The following is a 12,944-nucleotide window of genomic DNA, read 5'->3' on the forward strand; positions in this document are numbered from 1 at the left end:
GTTGCTAGGTCGCCTAAGAAGGGCCGTGAAGAAGTTGACCTTTCTATTGAATCTTACAAAGTTCCTTACAAGCTCTACATGGCGAGTAGCATCATTGATTCGAGCTCGAACACCGGCCATCACTAGAACGAGCCATTGGACTAGGCGGCGAGCCTATAGCTTCAATGATCGTCCAGGACTAAGAGCTTGTGTAGAGGTTGTGGTTGTAGATCATTATGGTTCTCATACAGATGGTGATGATGCTTATGATGCTGAAGGAGAAGATAATGGTCGTCGATCGGAGGGGTCTAGTAGCACCTCCTCACCTCCAACACTGCAGCGTGCAACAAGCTATCCCTTAGAATTGGATATTGATAAGTATGCTGAGACTTTTATTGACAATTTTTACAGGCATCTAGTGTACGAGAAGCAAGTTTCGCTTGAATTAAGGTATTGTGGGCAGGGTAGTAGTAGCTTAACTTCTGATAGTATTGTTTCTCCATTATCTTCGCTTAGTTCTCAGCTTGTTTCACCTACTTAATTAGCTGATTTTTCTTATTGTTTCATTTCGTTTTCTCTGTTTTTTTTGGAAAGAACATGGATTGAGGGTTTAAGATTATTCAAGAGTTTCTGTATGTTTGTAGAATGATCCAGGATACTAATTTGATTTGATTTGATTATTGAGAGGACCTATGATTTTAGGAGGGCTCTTGAAATTTTGGTGATTGATATTTTTACCAACGTGTTATGATGCAAATATATTAATAAGGTATCTTTGAAAAATTGTGTATATTTTTGTTCAACATTGACTCTGTTTCATGTTTGTAATTTGTGGTTTCTTGCTTATTTTTTTTGGTTAGGACTAGAGCATTTTTTTTTGGGACATCGTGAGGACTAGAACTTATGTCTGTTGTTACATACACTTTTGATGCCATAACGTTTGTACATTAGGCATCCTATTAACTTAGTCCATTATTGTACTCAATGGGAGGATCAACCCAATAGTAGAATTAAACCCATAATGGCCTAAATGAGGCATTTACGTTATTTTTTGCCAAATAAGATCTCAATTAAATAACCCCCCGGCCAAAACCTTTAACGAAACAATTTTTACACGCATATCGATAATTAAATATTATTAAGTGGAGAGTGGGCCCCACTAACGAAATTTGTTAAAGAAGGTTACTGTATACAAACTAAATATATTTTAGGGTTATATTGTGTATTTCTCAAAAAGGAGCACATTGTAGAAAACGGAAATTTAGGGTTATAAAGTTGAAAAACCGGAAGAAAAAAAAAATGTATTGGTTGAAACTTGGAACTCTTGGAAGGCAAAGGACAACCACACAATATTTGAAAGCACCAAATATGTGGAGTCCATTTGAATTTGGTTTAATTATATGATGCCAAGTCGATGATATTTCTAGGCCGTGGGTTATTCACAACCATGTGGGTTACCACTTCCCCTCAAACCTTCCTTCCAACCAAAACCAATACAACCCCTGTTTCATACACACCCTCCATTTCCTTCCCGCAACCACCGCCGAAAACCCTTTCCACCACCCAGTTATGGCGTAGAAACCAAAACCCGGCAATCCTCGCCACCGCCTCTCCACAAGACGTTGGTGGGCTGGGCCAAGTAGTACTCAGCACCATCAATTCCGGCCCATCAACAGGTTCTAATCCAAGCCAACAACAAAAAAAGCCCAACAATGGGAATGAGATAAGCGGGTCGGATATTTTAAGGGCTTTGCAGAAAGCAACCGTCAAAAAAGCAAACACCAAGAAGCAGCAGAAGAAAAAAGGGTCCGCCGAATTCAAGAGAGCAGAGAATTATGGGAAAAAACAAGTAATCGATTATGATAAGGTCCGACCCGTATCCGTGAAGAGTGATTGGGCGACCCGATTGGATGAACTAGAGAAACGTCTTCAACAATTCTCTAATCTCTAAAACTGCCACTCTGCGTGAGTTCGTTTTTTCTTCCTATTTTGCCCTTCACTTTACACAATGGAAATATAGTTAGGAGTTTATGTATATCACTATATCAGTATATGCAATATAATTTGCTGTTGTTGCAGTGTAATTTCTTGTATATATATAAGTACACATGAATGTGAGTATGTACTCTTCATAGTAAAATATTCATCAAAATAATCAATTAACCATTTATGTAATTTGTGATAATTATACAGCCCTAGTAATACTTTGCTGATAATAGATTCAATTCACTGTTTTTATTACATTTTCATACAATGACAACCTCCAACATAATTTTATTTCAAGAAATAATCAAATTTGCAAAAAGTTTCTTAGATTGAATTGTGTCTGTGTTAAGACAATTGTTAACAATGCTAATTTCTTGTATTGATTACTGAATTTGGTACAATTTTATCTATGTAACAAGCTTAGGACTGGACTGTAAATTCAAATAATGCCAATAGATTTTACTTTTCTGCAAACCTTTGCTTCTTTGTAGACCCTTCCTGGTTTACAAAAGTACCCCTTTTTAGGATAACAATGAATGTCCTCAGAGCATATACATAGCCCTTCGAGTGCACATCCTTCTTTGTAAATGCTCAATCCTTCTTTAAGCCCCAATACTTGGTCTGTCCAATCGTTTGAAAACAAACCCGAGGGATCGTATCTCTGCTTGACATCTAAGAACTTTTCATTGTCTTTGTACTTCTTGATCGCGCCTTCAAAGGCTAAATTTCTATTCTTTCCCCAGTGAGGCATTCCCCTGTACTTAAACATAGCCATCTGCTCGATTTCCTCGAGTATGTCCTCGAACATCCTAGGAGCCATAGGGTCTTTGCTTCGATAAAAGGGAATATCAAAGTCTATTCCATCTTCATCCTTTCCAAGATAGGCTGTAGAGGCGCTAACATATCTCATTAGTATGCCATTGTACATGTCTAATAAGCCGCATAGTGATTTTGGCTCTAGTTCAACTAGTTTTTGTACATCTTGAATGAAGTTCTTCACTTTGGAGATTCCTATACTAAATCCCTGGATGAAAAAGTATTCGCCGTCAATTCTTGGATCCCACGGGCAATATGATTTGAGTAAACAAGACCCTGGAGTTAAGCATCCTCCTGATGCTTGAAGCTTATTTTGATAACCGATTACAGGGTAGCCTTTAAAGTTCTTACCTAATCAAACATCAGTATAACTTGGATTAGCCTTAGCATTTAGTCAAAATTTGAAGGTTCTTCAGCACAGCATGCTATAAGGTTCTTCAGCAAGCATGCTATTTGCCAATACTAATTAAAAAAAGATTCCAAAATAATGAATGAGTTGAAGAAGATGAGTACCATTGTTGGTTAATCCGAATGCCATGCCCTTCAGTGTGGCTGATACCGCCTTTCCCCCGAAACATTTCAGATCAGCATAGTTAATAGCTTCTGCCAACTCCTCTAATATAAAATGTATGTAGGAAAGTTGCTAATTAGATTACTAGAGACACAATTAGGAAAATCTAGTACCAATAAAAAAAAAAAAAAATTACTTTCAAAAACTGATGCTATGTCACGTTTTTCTCCTGACATTACGTCATTACATGATTGTATAATTTCTAATTGAATCAAGTACAAAGTAAACTACCTATTTTTCTGCTAGCTACCAACAGAGATGCTGCAATTGACTGGAAAGGGAGATAGTTATTGACACCATTGCCGGGAGTTGTGGAGGGAACTCTATCGTCAATACGATACATTACTTTGTGTTGGCTAGGGTACCATGTTATGTCTCCGAATTCATGTTTTTTGCCAAAATTTAAGGCCTCCTCCCCTAAGCCACTGTCGCCATTGGTTTCCTCTAAAGTAATTGATCTCTTAAAGAGAGGCTCCAATTTGAACGTTACCTTCATGAAAAAATAAAAAATAAATAAAAAAGTTATGAGTCCTAGATTAAAGTTATTCAATGATGCATATATAGCATTGACTTTCAAAGATCAGCTTGAATAGTACCTGAGAAATGACTCCTAGAACCCCAAGTGAGACTTTAGCTGCATTAAGATCATCATCATCACCTTCCTTAAGCGTACGATTCTTATAATACCCATCTTCATCACCGCCTGGACTAATGATCCTAAGTTCCACAACATAGTCATGAACCGCACTTCCTTTCAGCCACCATGAGCTTCCATGAGCACCTGTTCCGAGCATCCCACCAACAGTAAGGCCCCACCAGTATGGTGTATGGGGCAATACTAGCTCGTACTTGGCCGCCTCCTTTATCAGCCGCTTTAGCGTCATGCCGCTTTGCACTGTAATGGTTTTAGCCTCCTTATCCACTTTCAGTACTTCATTCAGTTTTTTTGTGCTTATGACTAGACTGTCTTCCCCATCAGGACACACCAACTTTGGAACACTGTGACTATATCTGGTTGCTACCTAATAAATTAGATTTAATAGGACCTGATAAATTAGATAAAAGCTCAAATATTAAATTTCATTGTTTTCCGTACCTTACTTAACTTACTAAAGTTTAAATTTATCAAGAGTTGGAAAAACTCTTAATTAGGATTAACTTACGAGTTATGACGAGAGTAGGTAATGAGGTACTACATAAGACATAATAAAAATATGTGGTCCAAGAAACCATTCTATAGGATTGTAATCTTGCCACGTGTTGTCATTGCTTATATGGCGTTATATCATACTATAGCCAATCATCAATTGACCTCACATTCATTAAAGTTAAACTTTAATACTGCTTCAATGACACAACTTATGACAATGAAGTTTTATCATAAGTTACTTCGTATTTGTGTTCATGAATCCTTAAATTTTAATTGTCAACTTATATGAGTATATTTTAACAACATAATTACAATATTAATTCATATACTCATTAATAATTCGTATAGGTTATAACTTATAAGTATAATATACAACCCTCTTTCAGAAAAAAAAAAAAAAAAAAAAAAAAAATAAAGAAAAAAAAGTATAATATGTAACCCACAAATGCATAGCAATCTTAAAGGTTTTTTCTTTTAACCCAAAATACGTTTCATTTATAAAGAATATTTTTATTATTTTATGCCAACTAAACCATAATATCCTTTTAACACATTAATTAATGAATCTTAATGTTCAATAATATTTGCAAATACAAAGAAATTAATGATTATTTTTAGAAGCCCCCGGGCCAAAAATTAGTTAGGAACATTAGCTATATTCTTAAAAATCTTGATCAATATGATACGTACTAATGTATAATAATGCAAAAGAATATATTTTGAAAATTCGAATAATAGTACACGAGTACTTCATAATACTGCTATTTATGATATTATCTATTTGTACTTTTTCAGTGACGAAACTAATTAAATGTTATCAGTTTACCAGAGATTTAGAGTTGCTAAAAATAAATTATATGTTATGTTAATTAACAAGCTAATTTAATTATTTAATGATTTTGTAAAAACACTTTTTCACAAATGCTTGTCAAAAAATTTCATTGTTTCTTGTAGTGATCAAAGCCAACTGTTGATTTGTTGTTCGATTCGATTTGGGGTTCGATAAATGTGTTAATACAAATCAATATAGTTGAATAATAATAATAAACATATCAGTGTGATAGGCAGAAGATAACGTGCATATGATAGCATTGACAGCTTATATATGCCTCATAATATGATCTAATAACACATGAATGACGCAATGACATCACATTAAACTATGCTATATACTTGGCTTGATCAATCCTTCGAACATTCAGCAGCCGAAAAATTTCATAAAATATTGGTCATGGATCCGAGAGTTGGAGACTATAGACCGACTGACCAAGTGAGCACGTACGAATGTGGTGTAACATGTACATACCTTGATCTTTCTCTTTTTCATCGTTGCAGTAGACACAGCTGAGATGATCTCAGCTTCGGTGGTAGGATAGACGACATCAGCTGCCCGACAGATGCTTCGATCAGGGAAGGACTCTTGAGAGTTTGTGATGATACAGTTGGAGTTGCCGGAGGAGCATTTGATTGGATCCTCCGGAGCAACACAATTGCAGGTAACAGTGGTACAATACCATTGAAGCAAATAATAGCTAATTAGAAGAAGAAAACAACACTTGGACTTATACATCGTCATTTCTTATTAAGATAATTCCATATTAGTAATTAGTAATAACTAGTCGTATAAATATACATGGTTAGGTTTATTTTGCAGGCATGGCAGATTATTTTGGAAGCCCTTGTATATATGCACGTTAGTTATGGAATATGGATGGGTTGGGAGTGGTTAAGAAATCAATTTTTATTATTTATTTTTGTTCATTTATGAGTGGAAGAAAGCGAAATATTTCATTAATTTGCTAAAAAAAAATATGTATACTATGTTTATTCAGGGTCTAAAAACTTGCAGATTTTGTACAAGTTATAAGAAATTTGGCCTTAAAATACTGTTACACTACATTGCTGTCGTCCACTCGTCCGTGATTAATAAATCAGTACTGCTTAATTATTATGGTGCGAAGTGTGTTGCAAGCAACAACCACAGATCTCTGGTTGCCCTTGGTAAAATTTATAAATATCTGCCATAAACTATTTATATGAAATTGAAATTTGGCACCTTTTAAAATGTGCTTTAAACAAATTAAATTAACTATGGAAAGTCATTAGATCGGTGATAATGACATACAAAGATAGCACTTAATGTGAAAGAAAGACGTAACTAATCAGACGTTGCTTCCAATAATGATAGTTGAGCTTTGGACCAATCAAGCTGCTAGATTTTAGCCTGGTGCTTATTAGAAATCACTTCTTACATATCCTCATCTACCAGGCTAATCTAACATAAATACAGGCCATCTAAAAATTGATGATAAGAAAGGGAATGATCAGAATTGTATCAATCTTTTGTATACCATACACTATGATTTTACAAAAGTTGCCAAATTAAGATTTTCTTCTACTACAAACACTTGCTTCATTGTAAATTTTTCCTTGTTGACAATAGTATCCTTTGTTAGGGGCACAGTGACTATCTTGAGAGCAAATGCATAAACCTTCAAGGGCGCATCCTTCTTTAACAATACTTAACCCTTGTTTTAGCCCAAGAACTTGGTCAGTCCACTCGCTCGAAAACAATCCTTGTGGATCAAACCTCTCTTTAACTCTTATAAACTTCCCTCCATTCTTATACTTCTTGATCGCGCCTTCAAATGCCAAGTTCCGATTCTCCCCCCAATGTGGCAATCCTCCATACTTAAACATCGCCATTTGTTCAAGCTCTTCAAGTATATCTTCGAAGAGTCGTGGGGCAAGGGGATCCTTGCTTCGATAATAGGTCATGTCAAAATCTATGCCATCTTCTTCCTTTCCAAGGTAAGCGGATGAGGCCTTGACATACCTCATTAAGATACCATTATATTCCTCAGTTCCGCAAAAGGATTTAGGTTCTAGAGATACCAATCTTTGGACGTCTTGTATGAAGGCTTTCACTTTAGACATGCCAATAGTAAATGTGGTTTGGTGGAAGAACTCCCCGTTCACTCTTGAGTCCCATGGGCATGCTGTGATAAGCGCGTCGTTTAGACTGTCTAGGCATGTTCCCGACGATTGGAGTCGGTTTTGGTATCCCACCACCGGGTAGCCAGTAAAGACGATTCCTAACATTCAAGTCATAATACGTTTTGAAGTAACTAATTGAACATATACATACATACACAAAAATACTCTTGGATTGTAGAATAACAAATATATGTCAATAAATTACCATTGTTTGTTAGTCCAAATGCATTGATCCGGAGTAACGACGTTGTTAATGTTGCAGCAACACATTTGCCTTCAGCATCTGCTCTTGATTCTTGATTCTCCTCTGAGATAGCCACAACAAAAATGTGTCTAAAATTGTTTGTTTGTTGCAATGTATAATTTAGAAGTTTGAAATGCGTACCTAAGGACCGAATGACCGCTAACGCAGATGAAAGTGTTGGGCGAAATCCAGTGAAGTCATTGAGAGCATCCCCTTTAGTAGTGAGGGGAACACGATCATCAGTACGATACAAGACTCTTTTTTGGCTCGGATACCATGTTAGATCAGCAAACTCATGTTGATTGCCAAAGGTTAAGGCTTGGTCCCCCAAGTCAGAATCATTCTTCATCGTGTAGGTGATTGACCTCTTGAATATAGGTTGTAGTTGAAAGGTCACCTTCAAATCAAAATTTATTACTATCAAAATTACAGTCATGCAACAACTAACTAACAAGATATTCAATCTTTTGGTCATACCTGTGAAATAACTCCAAGAACCCCAAGGGAGACTTTAGCAGCATCAAAATCAACATCAGTCTCATTAAGGGTTCGAACCTTAACGTACCTATCTTCGAAACGACCGGGACTAATGATCCGTAGGCCAACAATATGGTCATGTATTGCACTGCCTTTGCCCCACAATGAGCTCCCATGTGCAGCAGTGGCCATCATACCTCCTATGGTAAGCCCCCACCAATAAGGTGCATAGGGCAGTGCTAGCCCCACTTTCGCCGACTCATTGATCAGCTGCCGGAGAGTCACCCCACTGTCCACAGTCATCGTTCCGGTCATCGTGTCGACGTTACGTATCATGTTGAGGTTCTTGGTGCTTATGAGAATTCCGTCTTCACCGTCGGGGCATACCAATTTTGGTATGCTGTGTGAGTAACGTGTTGCTACCTATTGTCATTATAAGAAACTTGTTTTTGGCAAAATATTAATTTTATCTATGATTAAAGTCTGCACCATTTGGCAACACATCAAAGATTAGTAGATAACCATATTTATGTTTTTTTTTTTTTTTTTTTTTTTTTTTGTTTAGAGAGCCATTACAAGGGCGGAGATGAGAATCGATCCCATGATCTTTTGGAATCGGGAGGGAAGCACTAACCACTTGAGCTATCCCTCACTCTCGATAACCATTTTTATGTAATGTTAAAGCGAACATACTTGTATAATTTATCATACAAGCATTATAATAAAATTCACGCTCACATAGCCTTAAATACTTATAACAAGGTTCCACTGCCCACATATTACCTCTTGTTCATGTTAAGTGCGACAAATGAGTTTGCACGGAGTTCTATGCAAAATAATTTATGATTGATGAAGGGAGAGATAAAGATAGTGATGAGAATAAAGATGGAGTAAAATGATACAGAGTAGTTTAAAAATAAAAGAAAACATTTGTTGGATATAATGTATGTGTAGCGATTGCTTTTACAATTAGTTTATGTTGTATATAATATAAAAAGAAGGTGGTACTTGTTCTATGGTTAACATGCACATTTCTTCCATGGATTATCCACAGCATGTCGCTTAAATTTATTTATTAGTTAGTCTGTGTATTTACAAATAAACACCTAAACCATATGAGAAAAATGCAGCAAGTGACCAAATTCCATTACATATATACACGTACAATTATACAAGTGAGCCAACTAACACATTAATAGACAATACAAATTTACAATACCTTAACCTTCCTGTTGTTCTTGGTTGCAACAGCCACGGCCTCAATGAGCTCATCCTCAGAGGCCGGATACACGACTTCAGCCACTCGACAAGTGGTCCTATCAGGGAACGCTCCATAGGAGTTAGTAATGGTGCAATTGGAGCGATTGTTCGAGCACCTAATCGGATCTTCAGGAGGACTACATACAGCAATACCAAGTAACATGACAAAACTAGTTGAAAAAAGAATTGTTGTTGGTGAGATACAACTTATTTTGCAAGAGAAAAAAGACATCATTACGAAGTTTTTTTAAACAATAAGCTAGCTTTAATCCGTATATCATAATAACTGACCAAATAAATAGATCGATGTGATTGTGAGACACATGCACATTTTATGTAACAATATGCTTTTAAGCCAAGTTTGTCGATCTTTTATAAGTTTCGATTTCATTTTATATAATTATATATAGATAATAATTACTTCTGTGAGAGGTGAAGTATTTTACATAGTTTATAATAAAGTTGTTTATATGAAACAATTGATGTTCGTTTGAGATACAATCGAGTGGGAAAATGGCCATGATGTTCGTGGAATGTGGATATTTTTACATGTAGAACTTGATATAATGATATATATGGTAAGGTTTAAGGAATAGAGAGCAATAAAATTATTGTTTACTCTTTATAAAACTTAGAAGTTAAATACATTCCAAAATATCAAACATTATCCATTTTATTTATATGAGCAACTACGTACATACGAGTATACAGCCAAGCATACACTTAACTTTTAATTTCATGATTTTTAAGATGCATTAAACCGTAAATATTTCAATTTTTACAAGTGTGAACATAATAGATAATTGATACTAAAAAAAATATTGCATTGAAAACGAGTACATTAAGACAATCTTATAGGGACATAAGGAAGGAAAAATTGATGGGAATAATCCCACCTTTTGAGTGTCGGAGATTAATAATCCCACCTTTGGGATTCTTTTTAATAATCTCACCTTTGATATCAATCCGCTGAAAATAATCCCGGGTGACCAATAACCGGTTGAAGAGGTAATTTTATTTTATTAAGTTTATTTTACACGTGTCACAATTTGATTTGTCCAAAAAAAACAAACAAAAAAGTAAAAACAAAAAAAAAAGATAAAAAAAAAAAACCAACACCACCTCAGCCACACCACAACCACCACCATCCCCACCACCATCCAAACCCATAATCAGAACCACCACCCCACCACCAGACCCAAAACCACCGCCACCACTAGCCGCACCCGAAACCACCATACCGCAATCCACCCCAACCAACCCAACCCCAAAACCACCTTCAAAAAATCAAAAACCCACCAAACCCAAAACCACCTTAAATAATCGAAAGGGAGACCGAGATCAGGACGGAGGAAGGGGACGGAACCCACCAGTGCCCGACCCTCCCCCTCCCCTGAACCACCGCGCCGACGAAAGCAATCCCAACCCTAATGGTAGGATTTCAAAAAATCGAAATCACCGTACCATCCCAACACCAAACCAGACCCAGAAGAAGAAGGCCGGAATCGGGACGGGGATGGGGTGAGGTGAATAGGAGGGAGGCATGTGGTGGTTTGGCGGCCGGGATCGCGACGAGAAAGGGGCGAGGTGAAGAGGAGGGAGGCGTGGTGGTGGTTTAAACGTGCCTAGGTTGGTGATTCGTGGAATCACGATGGGGAAGGGGCGAGGAGAAGAGGAGGGAGGTGTGGTGGTTTCGTGGAATCGTGGGTGAGGGAGGGGGTTAGTGATTCAGGTGGTCCAGGGGAGGGGGAGGATCTGCGCTGTCGCCGGCGTCGTGGTCGGAGAAGCGGGGCAGGGGAACAGAAGTAGGGATGGTGGCTGGTATGGGTGGGTAAGGTTTTTTAATTATTATTTTTTTTTTCCTTTTAAAAAATCTAATTTTTTTTTAAATTTTTTTTTTTGACTAATCACATGTCGCCACGTGTCATGTAACTTGTTATAACAGGTTACATGACCAGTTGGGTATTTTCAGCAGATTGATATCAAAGGTGGGATTATTAAAAAGAATCCCAAAGGTGGGATTATTAATCTCCGACGCTCAAAAGGTGGGATTATTCCCATCAATTTTTCCTAAGGAATATCAATTTAATTTCTACTAAATTTAAAATCTAAAAACTTCATGTAACCTCCATACTAAGGGCCTGTTCTCTTCAGCTTATTTTCAGTTTAGTTCTAATAAGTTAAGTTAACTTCAGTTTTTTTTTTTTTTTTTTTTTTTTTAAACACAATAAAAATTATTAACTGTTAATTATCTTAATTATGAATTATTTAGCATGGATAAAAAGTAATTATGTTAATGAAAAGCCAAAACTAAAAGGCTAGTCTTAACAACTAAAAAGTTGTTTACCAAAAGTACATTTTTTGGCTGTTTGAACAAAATAAAAGCCAGCAAAAATTCTATCAAAAAATCAGCCAAAAACCATTTATCAACCATGATCTTTATGTTCTCGTCAAAAAAAAAAAAAAAAAAAAAAAAAAGGGGTGCACAATACAAGTTACATATAGAGCTGTCAAAAGTTGACCCGGCCCGAAATACTAATTCAAACCTGATTATTAACCGACCTACCTGAACCCGAAAAAATGGTAACCCAAATCCGATCTGACCCGACCTGAAATAAACCCTAAACCCGAGTTGACCCGAGTATGTGAGACCCGAACCCGAACATGAACTGACTTGGAGATGACCTGACCCGAATATAACCCGTAAATTAATGGCCTGAACCAAACCCGACTAGAACCAAAATTGACCCAAACCCGTTTTAACCTGTCAAAACCCGAATTTCACCCGACTTGTTACTAACCTGACCTGAATTCAACTCGACCCGTTCCTAATTCGACCCGAATTTAACCTAACCTGTTACAAACTCGACCCGAAATCAACCCGACTTGTTATTGACCAGAACCATATTCAACCCGACTTGTTATTGACCCAACCCGAATTTTACCAGACCTATTACTAACCCGACCCAAAAATTCAACCCGATCTGTTAGACTTTTACTAACCCGACTTGATATTTTTTACTTTAATTTTGATATTTTTGACTTTTTTTTTTGCCCGAGAGACCCATTGGGTGGGTGGAACCATCCAATTTGCCTTTAAACTACCAAATAACCGGTTTACAAATTGCAACGATTTCATTAACTCAAGCCTGCTACGAACATTTATGACAACAAATTATGATCAAATATGGTTCCAAACAACATTATATGATCCCGAGATGTATCTCCTAAAATTTCAAGACTTTTCGACACTGGGCCTCAAAACCTTCAAAATTTCTCAAAAAGAGTGGTTATTAGTCTTCAATTTTGGAATTTTTTTACTTTTTTTCGCCCGGAAATAAAAATTGCCGAAATGTTTACCATGATCCTTAAGACCATCCAGGAGTCCAATTGGGTTGGTGGAACCATCTAATTTGTCTTTAAACGGCCAATTTAATTACCGGTTTACAACTTGCACGGATTTC

At 36.7% G+C, this 12,944-nt stretch overlaps 3 protein-coding genes across 3 annotated transcripts; 1 reads left to right on the forward strand and 2 right to left on the reverse strand.

The window, feature by feature from the left end:
• Nucleotides 1-1,426: 1,426 nt before the first annotated feature.
• On the forward strand, nt 1,427-1,930 carry LOC145584509 (death domain associated protein). Its single transcript, XM_081641335.1, has one exon. It carries the CDS (start codon nt 1,427-1,429, stop codon nt 1,928-1,930), a length of 504 nt encoding a protein of 167 aa, XP_081497461.1.
• Nucleotides 1,931-2,084: 154 nt separating this feature from the next.
• Nucleotides 2,085-6,139, reverse strand: LOC145586885 (putative L-gulonolactone oxidase 4). Its single transcript, XM_081643843.1, has 5 exons — nt 5,809-6,139; nt 3,949-4,374; nt 3,584-3,842; nt 3,295-3,396; nt 2,085-3,132 (listed from the first exon to the last, which is right to left on the reverse strand). Exons 1-5 carry the CDS (start codon nt 6,076-6,078, stop codon nt 2,405-2,407), a joined length of 1,785 nt encoding a protein of 594 aa, XP_081499969.1. The 5' UTR covers nt 6,079-6,139; the 3' UTR covers nt 2,085-2,404.
• Nucleotides 6,140-6,697: 558 nt separating this feature from the next.
• LOC145585826 (putative L-gulonolactone oxidase 6) lies at nt 6,698-9,745 on the reverse strand. The gene is made up of 5 exons (XM_081642540.1): nt 9,440-9,745; nt 8,221-8,643; nt 7,885-8,140; nt 7,705-7,806; nt 6,698-7,597 (listed from the first exon to the last, which is right to left on the reverse strand). The coding sequence occupies exons 1-5, from the start codon at nt 9,713-9,715 to the stop codon at nt 6,885-6,887; spliced, it is 1,770 nt and encodes a 589-aa protein (XP_081498666.1). The 5' UTR covers nt 9,716-9,745; the 3' UTR covers nt 6,698-6,884.
• Nucleotides 9,746-12,944: the final 3,199 nt, after the last annotated feature.

The sequence above is a fragment of the Chenopodium album genome, chromosome 16 (assembly GCF_948465745.1).
Source record: "Chenopodium album chromosome 16, dcCheAlbu1.1, whole genome shotgun sequence".
In the NCBI taxonomy this organism is placed as follows: domain Eukaryota; kingdom Viridiplantae; phylum Streptophyta; class Magnoliopsida; order Caryophyllales; family Amaranthaceae; genus Chenopodium; species Chenopodium album.